General features: G+C 38.6%; 1 protein-coding gene across 1 annotated transcript in view; it reads left to right on the top strand.

Annotated features, from left to right (window-relative positions):
* The window catches only part of LOC122838891 (neuroligin-1-like), a 215,610-nt gene extending 212,171 nt beyond the window's left edge, over positions 1-3,439 (top strand). The window contains exon 6 of the mRNA XM_044129921.1: positions 3,270-3,439. Within this exon, the coding sequence (XP_043985856.1) occupies positions 3,270-3,439 (170 nt within the window). The remainder of the gene's footprint in view (positions 1-3,269) is intronic.
* Positions 3,440-26,035: the final 22,596 nt, after the last annotated feature.

The following is a 26,035-nucleotide window of genomic DNA, read 5'->3' as shown; positions in this document are numbered from 1 at the left end:
AGCATTATAGCCAGCATTATAGTCAATATCAATACGTCTATTCATCATGTCGTCCACACAGACTTTCACCTTGTCTCTCCATTAGTTGCTGAACGGTCAAATGCAGCTCTCGCCTTCAAACACCCTCCCACATATTTCCCATGTTCACTGCTGCTGCTGCTGCTGCTGTACCTTGACAGGCAGGCAGATATTAATCTGTTTATATTACTCAGCCTAATTATCTGTCAGCTATTGATTTAGGCTGCCAGCATCATCAGTGGGCTTAAGTCTTAAACCAGCCTCATTACCAAAGCTCCCATCAGTTCTAATTGCCAGGACAGGGGTTTGGGGTTTGTGTACTTCTGCACAGTGCTGCATTCTACAGAGAGGCTATGGAACAAATAAGACTATGGAGACGCATCGGCTGGTTTGTGCCATGAAAGATACTTTTGATATCATTTTTATCTTGTATTTCATTTGTCTGTGAAATAAAAACAGTGTTATCTTTTGTCCAATTAAACTGGGTTTTTCTTGGCACAGCAATTCCCCCAGGACTGGATTATGTGGCACAATTACACCATTATTTAAGTAAATCTAATTTTCTTGTTTGCAGAAAATGGGGTTGTATGAAGCTGACCTATTAAAAACTTTAATGCAATTGGTGTTTTTGTCCCTTGGCTGTTGCCATCGCCAAATCAGTTCCAAAGAAAAAAATAACCAAATATATATGATATTTTATTATAAGGCTTTTATCTTCATCTCTATTTTTGCTTCATACTTCTGAATGATAATTAGAAAAGTAGATCAGGTTACATCAAGTTCCTAATTTTAAATTTTTTTTTTAAATAATCTGATTAAAAAAATCCTCTATAAATGAATACACACATTTTCAAACTTTGAAAAATGAGTCCCTGTCCAGTAATTTTTCTTTAAAAGTCCAGCCGCCTTTCCTTTTCTACCCTATAGATGGCGTACCGTTCCACTGTGCAAGCTGCAGCTTCTCTGACTGGTCTGCTGAGTCTGCCTCACTGTGCCATTGACAATAGATTATAGTCAGAGCTGCTAGTGTTTGTGTGAATATTTGCCTGTGTGTGTGTGATTGGATGTGAATGGGGAAACACTGATCCGCCAGACTCTGATAGTTTGTTCTGTTGCGCTTTGGTTGGGTTCCACTCACCATCGTCCCCGTGCCGCAGGGCAGCGGCTGTTGTTGTGTCACCCAGAGGGTGTTTGTGTTTGTGGAGTGTGTGTGGCTGGGCAAAGTTCAGACGTGATCCACTGGCCTGCTGGCTTGGTGTTTTGTCCCAAACGAGCCACTGGGAGTTAGATGTTGGAGCTGAACATTGTTCTTTTTAGCAGCTAGCTGCCCTTCTTTCTCCCTTCACTAAATCACATAAGATACACTAAAATGCTAAGACTGTATGCACACTGGTAAACGTAAAGGTGAACAATAAAGCACAAAATAGAGCAAAACATTCACGAGAACCTGGTTCATGCTTTGATGAAACCACTTCTGATTTCACCACTACACAAGGAAGGTTTCATTTCTTTTTTTTTCAAAAAAAAAAAAAATCCTTTACAGCTAGCTTCAGCTGTCTTAGTTTGTCCAACACGTTATCAGAAGAAAAAGAAAAAGACTTTAATCAGAAATACAGTATTTCCAATGAAAAATGTTTCTGTCAGCAGAAATTTGCCAGGTTCATTCCTTTTTCTGGTGATAAGTTCAAATGAGGAAAAAAAAAAAAAATTGTTATGGGGAAAGTTCATCCAGTCATGAGCCACGTTTGACTACCTTAAAATTGTAACAATCAGGAATGTTGCTGTGAGTGTTTAGTAATGCAAAAACACTGTAATGTGTTTACAGAATAAAGTCAAACATTAATGGAGAGGCACTGGGGAACACCAGGAGCTGAAGTCTGTCTCCTTCAGGATCATGTCACTGATTTAGACAACAGTTGGGCTCAGTCAGAAATCACATGATCAAATAAAAATGTCACTGAAGGTATGTAAGAGTAATGTAGCTTAGCAAATGGAAAATATGGCAAACATAAATACAGTGGATTTCTCCTTCAGTCTATTTAGATTTGACAACACAAGACTGTAAATAGAAATGGTCAAAATGTTTTGTTCAGGGTCATCAAGTTTGTTGCAAACCAGTTCAAACTGAATCCTTCTGATCAACTTTAATCAATTTAAAGATAATTTAATTCAGCCTAAGCAGTTAGCAACCAATTAAATCCCATCAAATCTAAATTATTCTAATTCATTTACTATAATTTATTATGATAGTATTTTTAAAATGCAAAGAAGTTTTAAGTAGGAGGGCCAACAGGGAAAGCATTGGCTTCGAATCAAGCATGCAGTGTGCATGCGCTGCTGCTTTAAGATGAATCCATACTGGGACACAGCCAAATTAATTATTTAATTACCAATTATTTAGCATGCTATCGTGTTAGAAAAGCCTTGGTAATGAGCCAGTCTTTTGATCATTCATGTTGGAGCAGGGATGGTAACTCTTTTGGACTGAAATAGTGCCTCATTTTAATGAGTGAAACAGGTCTATATTTTGTTTGCTTTCACTGTAAAAGCAGCCCACACATATGCGTTTGCATAATGCATTCAAACCCTGTCATAGTTTGCTTTAACCAAACCCAGACCTAGGACCTGGAAATCCAAATTTTAGGATTTCCTGTTAGGTTAAATGGGTAACAATTTTTTGCATAATTGATATTTATTCCCTCTTGGCCATTGGAGAATAGATTAAAACTTTGATCTTTATCTTTTTAGTTCAAAACAGAGAGGAAAGAAAGCTGTATGTTGTGTTCTTGGGCAGAAAAAAAAAAGACTGGCTGGAGCAATATTACAAAGGACACTGATGAGGGCAAGAAAGTAAGAAAGAGAAGTAAAAAAAAAAAGTAAGAACATGATATAAAAAAAAAGAAAAGTCTCCTACAGAAGACTCTTTGGTCTTGTTTTGGTTGCTTTGTGTCTTTAAGGTTGATCATCGAGAGCAGAATAACTTGAAGATCCAGGCTTCCCCCTGAACACATCCTCACATCTGTCTCTCTCTGTCACCTCATTTATTTTAAAGGACAGATTCCCATTTGTCTGAAAGCTTTTTATGATGGTCCAGACTTGCTATGGGAGCACAGCAGCTCCTGTGAGTGAGAGGTGTGTGTTAGAGAGGAAAAAGAAAGCTGGATTCATGCAGCCACAGTGCACAGGGTCTCTATTCTGCAGGTGTTATTTATGCATCAACCTCTCTCCATGTCTGATTCATTATCCTGAAGGAGAGACGGGCGAGGTGGAAGGGAGCGCGGGCGGCCCGCTGCTGCTGCTCTTCATCCCTGCCTCTCTGTCCCCGTCCTCTTCATCACATGGATCTCCCCTGAGCAGACGCTGTGAGTGCATAGTGCCAGCGCAGCAGGCTTTTATTGTGATTGAGTCTGCTGCTTACTAGGAATGATGCAGGGGAGGCCGTCTCTGTCTTGCAGACAGACGGATAGCTCAATCTCCAGCAGCCCTGTTCTGCATCCAGGGAAGAAGCCGCACATGCACAGAAAAACTGCTGAGTGCACACAGCTGTGGGAGGAAATATGTGGCTCTCGAGAAATTCTAATACCAGCATTCATGACACTTCTGGTCTTTGCTGTGCAGAAAAATATCTTATATCTTATCTTATTTCACTTTTTTAAATAAATAAATAAGCTTTATAAACAACTTACAAACTAATGATCAAAATAATAAAGTTGAAATAATGAAGCAGTACAAGAAGATTCCATGTAAATCAAATTATTCAGAAGCTTCTGGAACTCCTTTTTTCCAGCTGTCTTGAAATAATCATTATTTATAAGACCTGGTCAGTTTCTCAAATTTTTGTGGGGAACTTCTGGCCCACATTTTTTGTTGTTGTTGTTTTTATAATTTTACTTCTGTCTTCAGGTTTTGTAAACATATGTTCAAACTCCACCCTCTAATTGGGCCATTCCTACATCATGTTGAGCTTTTGCTGCTGTGTTTGAGATTATTAGTTTTTTTTTGTTTTGTTTTGTTTTGTTTTTTTTGGGGGGGGTTATTTTTTTTTTTTTTTTTTTTTTTTTTTTTTTTTTTTTCAGATATATTTTTTCAAATTTCATTAAAGTTTCAGGTGGCCTAAGATTTGATCCAGAATAGTTTTGCATACATATAACTAGGTGTTGCAGAGCTACAAGCCTAGATAATGAACCTGAGAGACATCTCTAAATGTATTGTTATGCATAATAAACACAGACCTTTAACACATCTTTACTTTGATTTTCCATAGCTTAATCCCAATAAAAAGAGCTAAGCTATATTTCATGCCTTTAGAGGAACATGGCAACCTTTCCAAATTCGCATCAAGTTCTTCAAGAGAATAACTTGAAGAACTTGCTAGGATGCTTGAAGAAATCCAAGGAGTCTGAAAAACAAAACAAAACAAAAAAAAACAACCTTAGAGTGTTTTCACACCTGATGGTCCAGTAGAGTCAGTTCAATTAGGGACCAAAGTTGCAACATTTGTTCAATTTTCAGCTGCTATGGTCAGATTTCTCACGGATCTGAGTCAAACCAACTTGTTCCCAGGAGCGCAACTACATACTTAGGTGTATGCGAACATGCCCCCATGACATAAACTTATACAACTCATCTTTAATTAAAGTATCAAAGTATCAATAATAATAAAAGGACATAAATATGAATAAATTGCTACCTACAGGGCAATTAAAAATGAATTAAACAAAAATCATAGCAATATTTCATCATTTAATATGTTTGAGCCAAAAAAACACTTCTGTTAGCCTGTGTCTAGAACAGCCTAAGGGCTGCAGGTCTGAGGCTTTTTGTTATCATGTTTCCTATCATTCTTAAAGCTTGATAGGAAGCCTGATCCAAACTGGCAACCCACATTAATAAAATGATGAAATAATATTGATCACAAAACACTGTATTTAAAAAAGATATCAACATTCTTCGTACACAATCCTAACATTTAACGTTCTCTTCACAATATTTATTTATTTATTTACTGTTAATCTATTTGTATGATTTGTTCTTTAAATTTCCGTTTATATTACTTTTCAGTCTCAGGAAATGACTGAGGAATAAAGAGACTGATGTCTGGTTCTTTAGGTTCTGACGCGTCTGCGGTGTTCCTCTCCTGACCCATTCTGTCTGATATCAAACAACACACTGTGTTTAATAGGGGCATTTTTTTTAATGCCCCTATTAAACGTCACTGTGATTGGTTAGCCTGGAATGTCCGTGTTCCCACTCATTTTTGCCAGAGGTTTTACTTACCTACTGTCTTTCAACCACTTTGAACAACTTTTTTTTGTCTCTCCAACATCTTTATCCCCCCCTCTACATCCTTTAAAAAAAAAAAAAAAGTTTTTACGGTGCCAGTAATGCCAGGATTAATAGCAAATAATAAAGACTTTGTTCTATTCTCATTTAGTAATATAATTATATTAGTTGTGTTACCACCCCTACGTCACTAGAGGCAGTAATAGACCCAAAAAGAAAGAGCAGAAGTATGCCGAAAGCTAAAGAATTTCTTAAGCTGTCAGCTGTGCTGAAGTAAAAAAAAGAGGAAAAAGTTCAAATACATGCTGAAAGTGAAACTCCTTCCTAAAGAAGAAGATATATTACATATTTCAAAAGAAACAAAAATGGTAGACCACAGCTAATATAGGAAATAGCGCCCCCTTCACCCCTTCATAGGTCCATTGCCCAGAGTGCAATAGACCTATTTCCATAAAGTATGAGACTGCCATGAGGTCCGTCCCTGCCCCTTTCTGTTTGCTGCAGCAATCTGTACATGATTTGTTTTGGTTGTATTTGCCCAAAATGCTTCATGATGTAGTCCATTTTCTTCTTTTGGAGTAGTCTCCGGTATGCTTGGCATTTGAACCTTTCACATGATGGACAGCAAAAGAACAGTCTCACTGATCAATAAGTATAATTAATTTCTTAGATAGCTTGCCATTTTATGTTTGTTACTTTTAACAAATGTTGCATAATAGAGAAAGAGAGAAACAACTTTCTTCTCCATATTCCACTTGTGAATCTGCTTATCTGCAGAATGCTGAACTCCAAGCTGTTTGGTTGTTTCCTCATAACTGTTCTTAGGTTGACGGGGAGAGACAGTTGCTTATGTAAGACCATTGTAGCTCTCCTCCTTCCTGCTATTGAAGGCTTTGGAGCAACAAATTGAGAGAAAAAATGTGTTTCTGAAGAATTCTCACATTCATTCATGATAAATTATGCTTGCTCACCTGAATTTTGCCTGAATAAAATAGAAGCACTACATGTAGCAGGAGTTGAAGTTGAAATAGTGAAGCAGTACTAGCATCAGTGACTGTTAGCTCCTAGAATTAGCAATCCGGTTTCCCTAAGAAACCATATAAAAACTCATAAAATGTCAATATTATTTTAAAAGCACTTTAAAAACAGATATTAACTGCACCAAAGTGATGAACAGTATTCATAAAACATAGATAACACACAAATTAAAACAGAAGGGGGAAGGAAATTACAATGTCAGGCTTTATGAAAAAACTAAAGAATGAAAATAAATTTTAAGAAGTTATATAAAGTGTTCTAGACCAGGGGTCACCAACCTTTTTGAGACTGGGAGCTACTTCATGGACACAGAGTAACATGAAGGACAACTTTTTTGATACGAACATACATTTTCTTGGTTCAGCCTTTATAACAATAACACATTTATGTATATTTAAGATTACATGCTGCCTGATCATATGATAGGAACTACTCACAATAGTTATCAGTAATGCTTTACCATAGCAGAAATGGTTAATTGCTATTATGTGATCAGAACTTTTTTGTTCACAGAGTTTTAGGTTTGATTCCCTTTTGGAGCTCTTCTGTGTGATTCTAAATTGCCCACAAGTGGCTAAGATTATAGATTGGTGCAGTAACGCCTTGAAATTTACCTTTAAATAAACAACAAAAAGAAAAGTTATTGTATGTTTTTTTTTGTTTTGTTTTTTATTTTTTGTTTTATTTTTTTTTCATCAAACCCTCATTACTATTTGCAAAATTGTGGAGAAAAAAATATATTTTGTACTGTGTGTACAATATCTTTGGATATTGTACACACAGAGCTGTGTCAGTCTGTGAGGAGTGAAGTACGCCAAAGCCTAAATCTTATTGGTCAGTTTGCTTTCGTTTATTTCACAGCTTGGCATTTTTCTGTAAGCTAAAAATGAATGAGTGGAGTTTGAACCTCCCTAGTTTGAAGATCCCGCCTGAGCTTCTTACAGTGTGCGCGGATCTGGAGGGGTCGCTGGTTTATTAGCTTTTTTGTGGTTTTGCAAACTGAAAAGCTGACGGGTCACCAGCAGATGTCGAAAAAAACATAGCACAAAACTATCACTGCACCTGACCTGCAAGAGCACAACCATCTATCAAATGCGCAAAAATCAGTACAAATCTAAACCACAAAAGCAGCAGACTTTTTTGTTTCTTTTCTTTTTTTTTAACAAGTGATGTTAAGTAATAAAGACATGGAAGTGAAGCCTACCCGTGTGGTTCACGAAAAGAGGAGGGAGTTGATTGCAAGTTCAGGTGGTGTCAGACATCCGTAGGACGAGAAGTCGAAGCAACAATATTTGCTTAATTTCTACTATTTTTGCTAGATTAAATTCAACTAGATTAAATTCTTTAACTCACAGCCTTACTGCGAAATTCAGGAAAAGCGGTAGATGTCAGCTGACAGGTGACCCATCAGCTCTACAGGTCAGGAAACATGAAAGAAGCTCATAAACCAATAATCCGCCAGAACCGCACACAAAAAGCTCCGCTGGGATCCAAATGATTGCTCTTAGAACTACGGGAGGTTCAAACTCCTGTCATTCATTGTTACAGAAAAAGTGGCAAGCTGCCAAATAAGCAAAAGTAAACTGACCAAAAATATTTTGGCTTTGGGTGCTCCCCCCCAGAGACTCACACAGATGTGCACTATGTACAAGATGTTTTGGCACAAAATATATTTTTTCTTCTAAATTTTGTTAATAGTAAGGAGGGTTAAATAACCAAAAATCTGTTTAATTATTGTTCTCTTTTTTTTTACTTAAAGAAAAATCTCAATGTACGCAGAGTGTGTACAGTTGCAGGCGCTGCTGCCCTCTGATAATATCTGCGTCTGTGCATAGTTCTGAACTTTAACCATAGGAAAACGTTTTATACAGCCAATGCAGAGAAGCCATTACTGGTGTTATGTGCTCTAGTTTCAGGGTTCCTGTTAAAAGTCTCGCTGCAACATTTTGAAAATAGCATATAGCTTTTTCTTTTTTATTCCCCCCAGGGGGCCGTTTTGTGGGCTCTAGTGTCCCTTATATGACTGTAGGCTGACAGGAAAGGGGGAAGGAGAGGGGGGAAGACATGCGGCAAATGTGAGTCGGGTCCGGGAATCGAACCCGCAACGGCCACGTTGAGGACTGAAGAACATGGCCACGTGTAATGTGGGTCGCGCTATCCCCTACGCCACCACAGCAAGCCCGAATATAGCTTTTTCTAACAGTCAAAGAGAAATTACTAAGGATTGACAAATACAACTATCCACAGGAAAGTGCTCAACACAAATTTACATTCTGGTAACTCCTCTGTCCCTAGCTCATGGCCATCTGTCCAGGGTTGGGAGCAGTGTTAAAGACCAAGACGTCCTTGCTGCTTGTGCAATCAGTTTCTTCTAAGTCAGACTCTCCTGCAACTCCTTCCTCCCTCTTTCCATCCGTTGCATTAATTAAGTCGATTCCTTTCGCTTCTCTAACCTCTTTCTCCTCCTTCTTCTTTTCTGTCGTACGTCTCGCTCCCCTCTCTCAGTTCATTTGGCTGTGGGCACACAGAGGTTAAGAAAAGACGGAAAGAGTGATTGAACATTTACAACTATCCAGGAAATCTCATTGCCAAGGCCTTGTCACTGTGACAGCCTTTATTGCCTTCTACCAGGAATCTTTGGATTGGAGAGAGCTCTTTATCTCTCCAGACTCGGACATTAGAGCATCTCTGTCTGTACCCACGACATCTACCTCAACAGTCAAACGTGTTTGGTGAGAGCACTGTGCAAACAGCAGACATCAGGCAGACATATACACATTACTCATACAAAGCTTGTGGTTCTGTACAACAAATTGGATGTTGTAAAGATGAAAGAGATGGAAAGCGAGACAGAACGACTGAAGGCAAGGCCTGGCAGTAAAGCGGGTGCTTACGTCCACATCTTTCATCGCCACCCTCAACGAATAAAAGGCAGAAGGACAAAAGGGAGAAGTGAGATGAAATTAAATGAAACCGATGGGAAGAAATAGGAAAGGAGGGGCAGCAAAATGAAAATGTTAGCGGAATAAAATATGATAGTAGAATCAATCAAGAATTCCTCCTGCTGAGTGTGTCCTTGGACGTCTGATTTGTGCGTGCAGTATTTCCTGTCCTGTATGTTCGTTGCATCGTGTGCTGCAGTGTTGGACTCTGTGGTCATTCAAAAGGGCTGTAATCCAGTGGGATGTAACATCTGCCTGGAAATGAACTCTAGAGGCTCTTAAAGACGATTAAGCTGGACTGACAGGCTTTACCAGCAGCGGACCTCCACTTCACCTGATGAACAGTAGGGTGAATTTGGGGGTCAAATCGATTTAAATTACAAACACTGCCTCACCGACAATAACGTCCTGGTCTTATATCTGCCACAGTCGGCCACGTGTAATCATTTAAAACACAAAGTAATTCCCAACCCAAGCATCGATGTAACTGGAGAATGTGGAACAGAAAGGTATCACCTGTCCTCCGTCATCTGCTGTGGTTCTGACCAAGTCCAATTTTACACCTACATAATTCACAGACAGCAAACACCAATGGCTGTTGATGAACATGTCTTCACTGCAGACAGTTGCTGCAGTGAAGATATGTTCAGAAAGGGATTTGTTTATCTTTATAAAAAGGAACGAAAGAAGAGAAAGACCAGGTAAACAGATCTAATGTTACAGTTTCTCCAGCCCCTCCTCTCGAAAGTCATAAAGGTGCTTTTGGAGAGAAATTAGAAATTTCTAATTTGGTTGAGGAATATATCCCTAATGAGAAAATAACCGAGCAATTTGAGGCTGGAGAAGTTTAAGTAACTGGGACAGAACATGTGTTCATGAGTTCAGTTACTTAGACATTCATGACAAGAGGGTTAAAATTTTCTGGGATACACGGGTAAAAAGATTTGACAGGTTTCCTGTCTGCAGGTTTCTCTCCGGGCGCTTCGGCTTCCTGCCACAGTCTAAAATTCTGACTGTTTGGTTAATTGGCCTCTAAATTCTCCTTAGATGTGAATAAAAATGTATTTTGTGAACAAAATGGTTGTACAGTGGCTCAGTTGGGAGCACTGTTGTCTTGCAGCAACAAAGTCCTGGGTTTGAGTCCCCTCTCTCATTACCCACTATCCTGTCTACTACTATGAAATAAAGGCCACTAGAAATATTTAAAGGTATTTCTGACATTTAATTACAAAATTTCATAAATACATTTTTTAATTACATTTCATAAATAAATTTGCAAGTTTCTCTCCTGGCGCTCCGGCTTCCTGCTACAGTCTAAAATAATGGCTATATATATATCACTTTTCATGCATTAACAGTGACGGAAGAAAAATATATAAAGAGACATTCAATTAGGTGTAGAATAATAAGTGCCGGCCATGCATTCCATGCAAGTCAGTCACTGCCGTTCCGATGCATTACCATGGGCAGCTCCCAACTTTTAGCTCAAAAATTTGTGTAATATAATTTGTGTTATTCTTTTGAATATAATAGTGTGCATCACTTTACCTTGTTAACTGAATGTTTTGTCACACCCCTGCAAAATACACAAACATAATGTCTTGTCCCATTGCAAACAGTGCAAGTCATGCAGGTATCCTTAAACCTGTATGTATGGAAGCAGGAATCCGAAAGTGGTCAGTGCATGCATTAAACATTTTGTTTCTAGATTTCATTACTGCCAAAAGCCCTGTGTAAGCACAGCATGCCAGCAAGGACAGGAGAGAATTTACAAGCTTTGCATACTCAGAGTAGCTTTACTTACTCCACACAGGCTGTACATGGCATAAACAGCACAGATTTAATCAAATAAAGACCCCATGTTTATAAGAAGCCCAAAATGGTGTTGCTGTAAGTTCCTATGCACCGCTATAATGCAGATATTTTTCACTTGAATTCAGGTGCAAAGCACTTGAGATTTGTGGCCTATTTATTTAAGTAGCAGATGGTAATTTTACATCTGCAGAGAAGCCAAAATATTTCTGGTTATGTTCGACCCTGAGGAATGCCAGGTACTTCTCAATCTGATACACATTACTGGAATCACAGATTCTTGGAGGCTCCTCTTTTTGCAGCACTTACATCGTTCCCCTGTTGGCTGGTGCATTTGTCCACCCTTTGGCTTGTAGTTCAGAATAGTCAAGTGATTACTGCTCTGCATCCACTTGCCCTCGACAGACAAGATCATTTGATTGAAGCAGATAATAGAATCGGCTTGCTGTTGGTAGTAACCCAGCATAGGACATGAGGAAAATCAATGCTCCAAGTCAAATTATTCAAGCCCTGCTAACCAAAAGTAACAGAATTATTAAAATCTTCAGCCTGGCAAAAGTTGTAAAAATACTCACCTTCGGGAGCCAAATCTGTTTATCATCTGTTTGCATGTAGATGATAGGTGCTCCTGCAAAGGAAAAAATAAAAAAATGTTTTTCATATATGGCCTTACATAGGGAAAACATAATAAACATCACTGATCACAATGATGGGCAGAATGAATAGTTGAGAACAAGTTAAGCATCAATAAACCATGGGAATATTTGCGTGATTCACTCAAATGAGGTCATGGGAAGAAATTATGTCTCAGCTGCCTGAAGCGAGTGAGAAAAAAAAAAAAAAAAAATATAGTGTGTTACTTAGTTCTGTTGTAAGGACAGGTTGGCCAAGGGAACTTCTCATAAGATATACCCATACAATGTTTTTCATCTTACTGGCATTCTTGCAAGGAAATCATGTGTATACTGAATGGTACGTGGTCAGCACTTTTACAAAGCTTTATCAAGTCATTGAACTCCAAATCCTTCACAGTACATTCAGTCATTCACACATTCACACACTGATGGTAGTCAGACAGCTACATTGTAGCCACAGTTGCTCTGGGACAGAGTGCCACTCAATCAGCGCCACTGAGGCTTTGACCTCCACCAGCAGGCAAGGTGGGAGAAATGTCCTTGAGCGCACTGAGACAGACTGATCCTTACAAAAAAATCACATGAAAATCACATGTGACCACATGAAAACCACACATGTGGTTCACACAAATTTTTCCATGTGAATGATGTGTGAAGGCACATGTATACTTGTGATTTTGGAACGTTTTGTGGTAAAATCACATGTGATTCCCATGTGATCACATGGAAAATACATGTGTTACACACATTTCCACACGTGGAAATGTGTGATATGCATATACATACATACAATTATAAAATAATGGGACCACCATTTTTACCATGAAAATGTCCAATTTCTTCATATTATTCACTTTTCACAATAAATATGAGGTCACATGTCAATGTCAAATAATTTTCTAAGACATAACTGTATACTAAAGTAAACTTGTAGTTAGGAATCAAGACTTCCAAGACAAGTATATATGTACACAAAACAACAATTTATTTACTTCTGTTTGAAACTGTTGTGAACCAGAAACAACTTTTAACATCTGAGTATGACACCATACATATTTGCCCAAAATTAGGCCCAGATGAAAAATGTGTCGAAACCAGATATGTAGAAACGGGCTTAATACCATCAGTGCCAGTCCAGATAGGGAAAACAAAACCTCAGGTAAAACCTCTTCTGCACAGATATCTTGCAGACCTTAGTGTGAGGATACAGCTGATAGATAGACATTATGCAGGCTTTGTGGTTGTGCGGGGAGTAGCTCTGGTAGTTGAGGATTGACATTGATTTCTTCCTTCTGAAACTCCTTTGAAAAGGTCTAAGGGGCTTAACAAAGAAGAGTGTGTCTATCAGTAAATTCAACAATGTGCAAGGATGTTATGAGGCAGAGTCATAAAACTGTGAAAATCATTTCCAACTTTGGGCTTTCTATGTGCGTACTATCATATTACAATCTCTAAAGTCAGACTAAGGCATATGTTGGTGACTTGCATTTTGAACCTTTCGGACAGATTGGGATCTTTGGTTCTGTCATTCTCATCCAGAGAATTGTTTTATTCTCATCCAGCCTCATGAAAGAAAGGCTCTTTTCCTGCCTCTGTCTCTGAGGTAAAGGTAATTGGGCTTGGCAAGAAATCTGGACACCATGGTGCTCTTGCTCACTCTTTCTGTTCTATTCATGTCCAAAAATATACCCTTACCGCCATTTTTTCCTCAGGATATGTCTGGTATTTTCTTGTACTCTCTTCTTCTCTGCCTTTGACCTCTATTTTCTGCACAAAGTCTATTGCATCAGAAGTTAGAAACATTACAAATTTCACAGCTAAAGCAGAATTGATCTTACTATGATTCAAGAGTTTCAGATATACTTCTGACATAAGTGTAACAGCAATCATTCTTTTAAATTAAAATGGAATCATAAAGTTTTATAATTTTGTGGACATTGACAACTGATTATGAATGAGACAAAGTTTTAGGACGACTCTAGTGATGGATGACACCCACTTCATTGTTGAGATTGCTTTTTGTTCCAGAAAACTGCAAGATTAGAGACATTTTTAAAAGATTTACTTGGATGGAAAGGTAAAATATTTGAATTTAATTTTATGTTCTTCCTCTTAACTTTCTGAGATCAAAACTGTAATCATTACTGCCACCTACTGACAAGGCATAGGAATTTCATTATATTAGAATTCCAGATTACGGTAATTGTACTGTAGATTAATATTTACAGTACAATATTAAAAAAATCATAAGGACAACAAAAGACCAGACTGCCAGTCACTGCCATCTGGAGTTGGTTGTATTGTTTACTGTTACTGTGGCAACTTCCTGCCATAAGTTTAATATTAAAGGGATGAATAATGTGGTTCGGTATCAAAATGCTTTGAATTTCTTGTAACTAAACATAATAATCTGGTGAGTGACATCAAAACAATACTATGAGCTCCAGTAAAAATATGGAACTAATTAGTTCGACACCACCTGGCTTTATTACAACTTAATTGACAGATAATGATTTTGGTTATGAAAATTAGGGTCAGTTAGCTTTGCTGTCTTTGTCTTTTTACACAGATTATTGTAGAACTTAGCTGTAGGTTTTAAGACCTAACCACTGAGAGTCCACATTTCTCATCCTCTCACTCTGTTTTCCAATGTGTTTTGGAGTAATTTTGTCTTTAAGGAGCAAAGTGTAAAATGGTCCAAAGCAGGACGAGGCAGCGTCTGAATCTCTGCCCAATAACGGGCCCACTGGAGCTCAAAATGGCTGCCAGACAGACAGCTCAGATAACTGACCATCAGCTGGATGTCCGGACGATGAGCTGCTCTGTTCCCCAGCCAGACTAATGGAGCTCTGCGTTCACAATGGACTTGTTAGTGAAAAGACCTGTGGGTAATCATGAGGCCTAACTAAGCCAATCTAGTGTTCACTCGAGACACTCCGTTTTCTCCACTTGGAAGACTGAAAGGAGAAGAGATGGGCCGGCTTTCTGTGATGCCTCATATAAAATATACTCTATGTTTCATACAACTGCTGTGGAGTGATGCTGAGTCATTCAAGCTAAATATTTCCACTAACATTTATGACATCTCCATCAGTCCAGCTGATCATAAGCAAGCCTTTGGTGGATATGAACACATGCCACCATTTTTACTCACAGTAAAGTTCAAATCTTAAAATGGAATTTGCTGGGGGGAAAGTGGAAGAAAAAAATGTTAATGTACTTCAGTACTTTCCACAGTGAGTTTGGGTTATTTTATTTTCTAATGAGCATGGTTAGTTTTTTATGTCCTATAACTGAGGTGAAGGCTGGTAAAGCAGCACTTCAGAACCCTGCATTTAGTTCTTATTTAGTTCTACTCTGTAAGAACTAAATTCAATTGACCAACAAAACTCTGTATTTGCAGAACAATGTGCATAACTTTAAAATCTGACCTTAGCATTTGACACTTTTATTGCATCAATTGATGGCCAAGCTTTACCTGACTAAAATTGGGAGAGCATCACAAGGAATGGGCAGAGGCTGGAGATAGGAGAAAAAACTGCAGTGTACAATGATCTAGAGTTTTTTTTTTTTTTTTTTTTTTTTTTTTTTTTTTTTTTAAAGTACTCTTCAGATTTCATATGGAAACTTGAACTTGAGCTTACTCCCAAGCACAAGTTAAAGTTTATTCTAATAGTACATTTCAGCAACAAGGCAGTTTACGGTGCTCTACATCATAACATCACAAAAATATAGTCAGAACACACAGTCAGCAACTGAAGCATTTCATTTTGTCAAGGGCCATCATTACATGTGAGATTGTTGATTAATGTTTCATTGATTATGTTTTAAAAGCAAATCTGAACAGGTGGGGTTTTAATCTATTTTAAAGGAACTCAGTGTTTCAGATGATTTGCAATTTTCTGGAAGTTTGTTCCAGATTTGTGGTGCTTAGAAGCTGAATGCTTCTATGTTCTGTTGGTGCAAAGCAGAACCTCAGGAAGTGAACCAGAAGACCTGAGAGGTCTGGAAGGTTGATCCAAAAACACCAAAACTTTAACCCTCCTGTTATGTTCATTTCTGAGGTACAGGAATAATGTCTGTGGGTCAAAGATTCCCATCAAATGTTGCATGTACACCTGCTTTCTCTCAGTTTCCTAGTAAAGAGAGTAGTGAGAAAGTGGGTTTGTGTGCGTGCACGTGCGCAAGTATGAATGTGGTGTGCTGTGTGTGTGGTGAAATATGGTTCACAGCTGCAAGAAAACATATAGAATTGGACATTTTTTTATCTTTTTTTGCACTTTATCTTGACCTGAACAGTATCTATGTAAAAAGTAGACCCAGAGGACGGTGCAAATGTGTAAAATTAATAAATTTTTAACCTATATGTCGAGTGCACCTATTAAGAAAAATAGAAAAAGTTTTATGCAAAAAAAAAAAAAAAAATACTATTTAAAAAAAAAATTAAACTTTAAAATGAGTCAATTAGACCTGGAACAAAAAAGGAGGGTTAATGTATTTTGATTGTGATGCTAAACCATTCAGTGATATATAAACTAACAGAATGTGGAAGCACTTTAAAAATGGGGTGAGTCTGGAGGATGAGGAGAGATGCAGATGATCCACAGGGCTTGAAGTCAATTCAGTGATGGTTCAGGATACCATGTGGATGCCATATTGCAGGATGGTTCATGATGTTGTGTATACATAAAGCATTACTAATGCTTGCAAATTATTGGTGTCTCTGCTGTTTCTATTTTTTATTTTATTTAATATTATTTGCTTGACCCAAATGATTTAAATTCTTAATGGTCAGCACTGTCAAACAAAGTGGTAAAAACCCAAGAATTACTTATCTGTCCTGCTGCAAAGCACGTCTCGGACATGAGACAGTGTCAAGTTTAAACCCACTGAATGTACTTTACTTATCAACGTAAACATTTTACTTTGACAAGAAATATTGTGGTGTTTAAATTTCTCAATATTTTGTGACATGTGAGTTGTTTCCTCCTCAGTTCCCTTGTCATTAGGCAGGATGGTCGTCTGTTCAGCGGTTTGCTGCATCCGCCGGCATCTTCAAGCTCTGAAATGTCTTGGTTTTAAAAGCCTACACACATTTTCAGATCTTCTGCAACCAGTAATTCCAGTCCCTGTTGAAAATGAAAATAAAAATTCCATGTTAAACCTTAAGCGGTTAAGGTCTGGGTTATTACATTGTGTTGGATATCAAAGGAATTCAAGTTGTAATTATGCTTCATGATGAGTTTTTAGAACAACAACAAAAAATAATTTCTATAGAGAACATTTTAAATCTTAGGGGGGGTTAAGTGATGACAAGGGATGAATTTGAATTTGGAGCCAAACAATCCTGTTCAGAACATTATCCACTCAACTAAACAGGACCAAATCACCTTTATTTTCCTAATGCATTCAAACCATCCAGAAGTAATGAGGTACTTTGAAAAAATGAAACAAACACACAAGTGTGTGCGGTATAATACTATGCATGAGTTCTGCTTGCTGCCTCTCCATATGTGATATGAGATTGGGTGTGAAAGTGAGGCATTTGATTTGACTCCTGATAAATCTTTCTCTGGTGCTGCATCAGAATGTATTACTGAGCCAACAGCCGGGGCCAAATCCATTTTTATCTGAGTGCAATTGATGTCACTCCAACTTCTCACAAAAGTGCCTCCACTAAGGCAACAGATATGCGTTTTTCCCCTATTGTACTTGCACGTAGAAATCAGTGTGTTTGAGTGTCACTGTGCGTGCGTGGGCGTGCGTGTGCATGTGTTTATGAGGTGAAAGGTGAATCGATTTCCTCAGGATGGCTTCAGGAAGGAGAAGGTCTCACAACTGCCCACAACTGTGTGCAGAGAAATAATTGTGCTGTATGGCAGCGTGCACATACACAGATCCTGTTTTGACAGTCGTTTTTAGCACAGCTTGACCTTAATTTCGGGACCGCACCAAGAGAGACAGCGAATCACATATTTGACAAGGTGGCTTGTTCCTGCCAGAGTGTTACACACACCCCACCCGGCAGGCAGAAGCAACCGTCGCCTCTGATAACATCATCATGGACTGTGCCGGCGCTGAGCAGCCATCCAACATTACGTCATGTTGTAGTGCTTACTGGTGGCAAATGATGAGAATTCATCAATCCAGAAGTCCTCATGCTACATCGCCCGTGTCTGGAATAGTAGGAGCAAGATGAATTTTCAATGACTGGCATGAATATTTCAGTTGCCTTCCATCAGCTATTCTTCTCTTCCTTTTATTTGTGATTTTGAAGAATTCTGCTGTATGGTTTCTTCTGTACATCGTAAAGCCTCAGGAAGTGACTTTTCACTTCCTGAAGATTTCTATGACATGAATGAATGAATGAATGACTTTACTGTCACTATGCTCATGTACAGTAAGATTATAGTTCCGAAGGCAGTGCAGTGTAAGAAACACAATATAAATACAAAATTAACATAAAAATGGTGATATCCACAACATACACAAACACACGCACCCCCGCACACACACACATCTATAACCACCATAAAATCAGTGCATATTGGACATCAGAATTTTGAGAAGAAACTGTTTTGCAGTCTGTTTGCATCTGTAGCGCCTCCATGAGGGCAGCAGGTCAAACAGGTTGAAACCAGGTTAGGTTCTGACTTTGGTGATGACCCTGGCTCTGATGAGGCAGCAGGAGGTCTAAATGTCCACCAGAGAGGAGAAGACAGCCATGGATCCTCTGATCAGCCTTTATGACCCTCCGCAGCCTCAGCCTGTCTGTAACAGTGCAGTTGCCGTACCATACTGTGATGCAGTATTTTAGCAGGCTCTCGATGGATGAACAGTTGAAGGTGGGCTGGACTGTAGTCTTGGGTGTAGAGGCAATACAGGAGGGGGCTCAGCACACAGCCCTGTTGGGAGCCGATGCTCAGTGTACAGGTAGAGAAGAGATGAAAGCCAAGTCACACAGTCTGCAGCTGGTTGCAGAGGAAGTCCTTTATTCATGCACATGTGAGAGGAAGAAAGCAGAGAGTGACCATTTTTGATATGAATCTGTTCAGGATTATGGTGTTGAGTGGAGAGGTACAGCAATGGAGTCTTCTATTGATGTGTTAGTACGATGTGTAAACTGGTGAGTATCATAGTCTTGGGGCAGATAGTATTTGATGTGCTGCAGAGCTAGTCTCTCAAAGCACTTCATAATTACAGGAGTCAGGGCCACCGGACGATAATTGTTCAGGCTGATGATGGGAGACTAGTCTGTACACGGATTATTATTGTTAATAATTTGTCCTGTTACACACAACACACAAAGCAGAGAAGAGGTCTGTAATGCTCTGGGTCGGGAAAGTAAGTATTACTTTATAAAGTCGGCTTATAAAGAATTATAAAGTAATACTTACTTTCCCAGCCCAGAATTTTGTCATATTGTTGCCACATTTTTGAAGTATTTTGTTAGTTATTTGAAACTTTGTTTTTCTGCTATAGGTACATTAGTAACTTTAAACACCTCAACAAACCACATGCCTGCAAAAAATATTCAATATATATATATTTTTTATTCATTTATAGTTGAGTGAAATTAAGTTTATTGACATGGCACGAATTCCCAACAAATATTTTTGAGGCACTTTACAAAAAGCGTTCATTCAAACTAAGTCTATAAATTCCACATCAAGTTCATTTTAATTTAATCTTATTTTGTTTGATAACAATGTCTTACATCTAAATAAAAGCAGGTATTGTCTGCAGCATTTGGCACATGTGAATGTATTTATCCCTTCTGTTGTCATGTGGGTCAAAAGTGAACAACTAGCATATTTAGCTACACAAAAAATACCCTAAATTATTTTTTTCCAACTTGAAATTTTATGACTTTTCCTAAATTAACCCTGTCGTTAGAAAAAGTGATACTTTGTTTTTGTTTATGTTTCCATGTGGACTGTACATCATTATGGTACAAGGATTGTCTTATGGCTCATTTCTGACCATTGAATTAGAAAACCATTTAAACACCAGAAAAAATTTCAAAGGTCACACAGAAACTGTCTCTAATACATACACACTTGCATATGCACGCCTACACACACACACACACACATGCACACACAAATCAAATAAACTGGATTGATGCATGAATTGAACTAGTATTTGACCTGCACCTACAGCTGACCCCTCACATCACACAAGCTCCCAAACACAACAAAAAAACTATCTCAGACATAATAAAACAATTTCAGTATAGAGGATAAAAAGGTGCCCTAAATCAAAGTACCCCTAGTTTATTCCTTGCTGAAGCTGTGAGTACGTAGATGTTTCACTGTCCAACAGGTCATAGTTCACACATACTGTCCTACACAAGATCCTACAGGATCTTATGGTGAAGATATTCAAAATCTTCACCATAAGAATTTGAACATTTTGATCTACAAGATGAACAGAAATCCTGCAAAACTATTTAACATCCAGCAAAATAATTTTGCAAGATGCTAAACATAAGATTTTGAACATCTTTTGGTCAACATCTTATGTTGTAGATATTCTTATGTTGAATATCTTCAAGATTTCATTTTGAAGGATGGTGTACGAGAGAAGTATTTTCATAATTGACGTCCTAGACAGTATAAAAGAATAAACTGTTGACAAAACAGTTACCGATTGTTGACTTTTTTTTCCTTTCAGTATATTTAATTAAGAAGTAATTACTTTACATTCATACAATTACAATAATAAGCCTTTACTGTGTAGAAGCAAACTTATGACAGTTGGTTTGTCGTAAAAAGAAAAGTGCAATACTGCTGATTGTCTTCTTGTTTTCTGTAACAGATAAATACATGATAAAAATGAGTTGAATTGAGTTGAATTGATAAATAATAGATTGTTTCACGGGGGTTAAATGATTCAACAGCAATGTCAAACGTGAACACACCAACAAATAATAGAAACCGCATCAACTACTCTTTGTATGTGGGTGAGTGTGTGCGTGTTTGTGGAACCCAACTGGGAATGTTGTGGTCTTAGCTTGAAGTATGAAGTGGATGTCATGATGGTGATGTTCACTGAGCTGAAAATTAATATTTGGATGGGTGTAATAGAAAGAAATAACCGTCAGAGTAGTGGTAATACAAAGAAATCCCATGGTTCATACGAGCCCACGCACACACACTAATAGTCATTTTCACAGCAATAAAATTTCAACATGATGAAATTGCTGCTATATCTGCAGCTGTACTAGAGCTCACACAGAGTAAATAGTGTAAAAGAAATATATAGACACTATTTTTTAGCCTGTAGATTAGGTTTTCTGTGCAGTGACAGCCACTGCTTCCCTTGTAACCACTTCCACTCTCTGTGTCAACTCACCTGGCACAATAGCTGTGAGCAGAGTGCATCAGCATCCTCAGCTATTAGCCACAGACAACCATTTGAGTGGATTTTCAGTCCAGACATGGTGGGCTGTCCATCTAATAGCACCTCTGCCCTCCCCTATATGCCACATAAGGACTGAAGTTACATCACAGGTTTGAGAAAGCAATAACCTTCCCTGGCCCTGCCCAGATGATCTCCAAAGCTGGCTCTGCTGCAGACAGTAAAGACATACAACAAAAAAAACAAGGCAGGAAAAGACTCTTCTAAAAACAAAACTATAAACCAGACCAGTGACCTTTAAAAACTGCTTTGAAGCCTTGTGTGTTTCAAGTCTGATATGCTCTGGACCAGCTTTAAATGAAATATCTCAGGCAGGCCCTGAGCTTTAGATCTTGTGGATAAAAACAAGTAGCATCTGAAAAAATAACATACAGTTGAAACCAGAAGTTTACATACACCAACTAAAAAGACACATACAGTTATTTTTTCCCCTACCGTCTGAAGTTAGATAAAATCAAGCTCCTCTTGTTTCAGGTCAGTCAGAATTAACAGAATAATTGATATTTGTTAAATGCCACAACACTGAGAGAAAAAAAATATGAAAAAGAGATTTAATGTATTTTCTGAACTGTAAGTCACAGTTTTTTCCATAGTTTTGCCAATCGTCTAAATGATTCTTTCCTCTTCATGACACATTTTTTGACAGATGTGTTAAATATTCATTCTTAGAGATGGACATAAACCAAGGATTAAACATTACTGTTTGCTGTCATGGGGAAGGCTAATGACAGACTGATATCTAGAAGGCCAGACTTGGAGGAACGACTCTAGCTCCTCTGGGAATAGTGCAAAACCTTTGGGATAGCTGCAAGTTACAAAAGACAAGCAAAGTCTCCGAACCAAATTTTAAAATATATCTAAATTATTAGTTCCAGACAAGAAAGAATCAAGGTGAAAGAAGCTCTTACAATTACAGAAGAGATCCATGTGAGAGGCAGGCGGGGGATAGTGAGTGAGTCAAACAAGCACTGGAGGAGAGAATGAGTGAGGAGTGGGAGTGTGTGGATGAGTGGGATTATCCGGAAAGTGACATATTAGGAATTCTGAAAGAGGTTCTGTCACTGAAGGCAGAGAGGCCAGGATCAGTACGCTAGCTAGCGGACAGCTGGAAGGGTTCCGCTGCTGGATTCTGAACTCAGATAGCAGAGGGCCTCCAACAGGAAGAACCAGGAAGCACTGAGGCCTGCTGGGAAATTTAGACGTTCTGCTGCTAGGACAGATGGACTCTCTGGGCCCACAGTGTCGCTCTGCGCTGCTGGCTCAAAGGAAGATTCAGGATAATTCAGGATGAGAGTACTGCCCAGAACCTACTGTTGGTTTGTTATTACACTGGGTCAGACTAGGCCAACTTCCATACTGTCAGCTTTTTATATGCAGCTGAAAGCTGAAATATGCGGAACCATTTTTTTTCTCTATCCGAAAAAAATATATACATACCAAACCTTTCCTGTCTGTAATGGTGTGGAAAACAAGACACGTTCTTGAATTACAGAGGAGTTCCATGTGAGAGGAAGAGGGGAAACAGTGAGCGAGTCAGATAAAACGAGCACTGGAGGAGAGAACAGGTGAGGAGTGGTAGTGTGTAGATGAATGAGATTATCTGGAAAGTGACAGATTAGGAGGTCTGAAGGAACCTCTGTGCATTTATTTAACGTAGCACAAAAAATACAAACTAATCGAATTAGCACAATGCTGTTATACTTTGTAACATCGTCTCTTACTCTTCCTACCATTTCTCATTTATTCTTGTCAGCGGCTCCACCTAATGGCGTGGAGTGGTAATTCACAGCACGACATAAGAATTAGAGGTATTGACAATAAATAAAAAGAAAGCCTTGCTACATGTTTTGAAATTTACATACATTTTTTAGTTCTTTATAGTTGTCTCATTAATTCTATGACTCGGGTCAAATGGAAGTGTGTTCTGCTGCCACGTTTACTGGGGGGAAAAATTATTTAAACAAAAAAAAGCCTAACCAAGTTTGCAACTTAATGAATAGGAAAAAAATATATATATATATATATATTGAAATTTGTTATTCTTTTGTGAAAGTTAATGTAAAATTTATTCTGTACAATTATTTATTTTGTGTTCTGCATGAATTTTTTTTTTTTTCAATTATTGACTCTGGACTTTTATGATTAAGAGTCATTGTGGAAAGTCCAAAGATGTGACAGAACCCCGTTTTATGCTTTCTGACATATTGGTCCTTTTGATTTTTTAATGGCTGCATTTGAAGCTGAAATTTAAGGTGTGTTTGAGGTTTTGTTTAAAGATTCAGTTACCTAAAATCAGAAGCTTAAACATTATCCTCTGACCTTGAATTAATTGTTTAAACTTCTTAAACAAATCTTCTGTCAGCTTTGACTCATATGTTATGATGACAGAAAATCAGGCAGCAGTCATTGAGGCTGAATCTGTGAAATTAACTGCAGCTCTGATGTCGGATTGAAACCTTCTGTCATGATAGTATCATAACGAGATGCCTGTGGGTATGAGATGTTTAACGTTGGTGCAAACAAAAAGGTGGAATCAGAATCTTTGGTGTATTTTTACAGATAATTTTCTAGTCACTCCACATCAAGATAAAAGGCATAGAGGCGATGGAGTGCATGGTATCTCTGCGGTATAAATAGTCTTATTTTTGGGTTCCCTGTGGTATCTTCACAGAAATACGATGAATAATTCTGAAGTTCGTGTTGCAGTCATTGCACCAACAAGCGGGACACACGTACACACACACACACCCACACACACACACACACATGTTTCCATGCTCTGAATACATCTCTGCAAGATGTGCATAAAACGCTGTGTATCGGAGCAAAGACTGCACGCTGTAATGGCCGCCCACTGATGTCTGGGGCTGTGAAATTTCACAAGTTGCTCATCAGAATGAAAACTCTCAGAAGTTATTTGACGTAACTTTTCTTCAAAGGCCCATTTGGTGATGTTTAAGTTTGCAGATGGGGGAGCAAGAGAGTCAGAGAGTCAGAGAGGAGAGAGTATAACTGCAACGAGAAAAAGGCACTTGTTCAGTCAGGGGTCATCTCTGACACCGCGCAACATCTGTGGGTCGGTGTGATTATCGTTCATGATGAACCAGACTCTTAGTAAGCCATTACATTCTTTAAAATTCAATATTAATTGGGAAATCAGTTAGATGTTGTGTCATGGTGAGCAACATTGAGAACTGTCACAAAACTCATGAATGTTGCATGTCCCACGTTGCAATGTGTGCCATGTTTACGATTGAAAGCCAGAGGTGCCATGTCAGGTATGCTGATGTTTTCATTTTCATGTCAGTATCTGTCTGGAACATTGATTTTTGGCTCCGTTCCGCCAATGAAATGGAGAGAGCACATACAGTCGTCTTTGGTTGCATGTTTTTTGGTAAAATCCTCTTGCTTACAAGCTTGTATCCAGCGCTGATATTCTTCAGCATTCCTTTGGGATTTTGGAAATAAAATAAAGAAAATATCCTTTCAGTTTCTCCCCATCACCATATCTAAAGTCACTACAGCAGACACCAAAGCAATGATGGTTTAACTAGGATTGTCTTATTCACCACACAGGCGACCGCTACAGTTTGTCTGAAACTAATATGGCCGCAACACATGCACAGTGCACTGTTCTAAATTTTCTATTTTGATATTTCCGATCAGTGCCACTGTTTCTTTATTCTTGGACAGCATTAACTGCCCCATCCACTGTAATTTTTTAAAAATATTTTCAGATTTCCTGTGCTATATTGCCAGGCAGGTTAATAACATGGATCAGTCTTCGAGTTGCATTTTACAACAGAATGCAGGACTGAAGCAGACCAAAATGCAGCTGCAGTGAGAAAGGTGTCCTACATTGCTCTCATCCAGAAGAAATTGCGCAGGGATGTTCAATATTTCAGCTACTGCATACACACACACACACCCGAGCACACCCATCTTTGGGGCTCAGGTGATGTCAGTGCAGGTGTCGTCAGAAAGCTTTAGGCTCACTAAGTGCACTGGAGGATGAAACGATATGGATACAGATCATGCACACATGTGCTCACAAGCTTGCCAGCACACACACTGTTGATTTCACTTTGTGTACTTTCAAAAAAAAAAAAAGTCAAAAAAAAAAAAAAAACAACACGTTGGAAAAGATTTTTTCCTAAATGACCGACCGCATGAAAAGCTGAGGGAGATTTTGTCTTTAATCTGTTAATAACGTGTCAACTCAACATGTTTTTCTGAGCATTTATTTATTTATTTAGCAGGGATTAGAAGCAGAAATCAACATCAGTTGCATTAATTTCTTCCTTATGGTACTTTTTTGTGTTCTCAGTGATTCTCATGCCCGTCTCCTTTTTTCCGGCGCTCCAACTCTTTAAATTAAAGAGGCTTTTAGCTCTCCAAAGAGAGAGCTGTCGGCCCAGCTGTCCACTTCAGCATTAAACAAATTGTCAGAACACACACCCACATGGAGACATGTGTGTGCGCTTGCAAAGTCGTCCCTTCCCTCACAGCGGCCCAGTTATTTGAGAAGGTCAAGTATGCGTTGTGCCAGCCTCGCATATGCCGAGGGATCCGTAAATTGCAGCGGTCCAGGAGGGAGCCCAGTCACCCAATCAGACAATTAACTCGGCTCCATAAAGGCCAATGCAATTTCATCTTCCACACGCACGCGGTCATGCACTTTTGTGTGCACACTACTTGTTCAGACCTTATATTGATTAGATTCATTCCAAAATCTACAGTACAAACTTAATAGTGATTCTAAGCTTCAGTTTGAGTTTGCACGTGGCTTCATAGTGGCTATCCTCCACCAATGTTGGTGTCTGAGGTCCTGAACTAATGGACGTTGAGAGCTGGTGAAAAAAGTGACTACTGCATCCAACATGT

Source organism: Gambusia affinis, linkage group LG10, assembly GCF_019740435.1.
Source record: "Gambusia affinis linkage group LG10, SWU_Gaff_1.0, whole genome shotgun sequence".
Taxonomy (NCBI): Eukaryota; Metazoa; Chordata; class Actinopteri; order Cyprinodontiformes; family Poeciliidae; genus Gambusia; species Gambusia affinis.
This window is presented reverse-complemented; position numbering and strand designations above follow the sequence as displayed.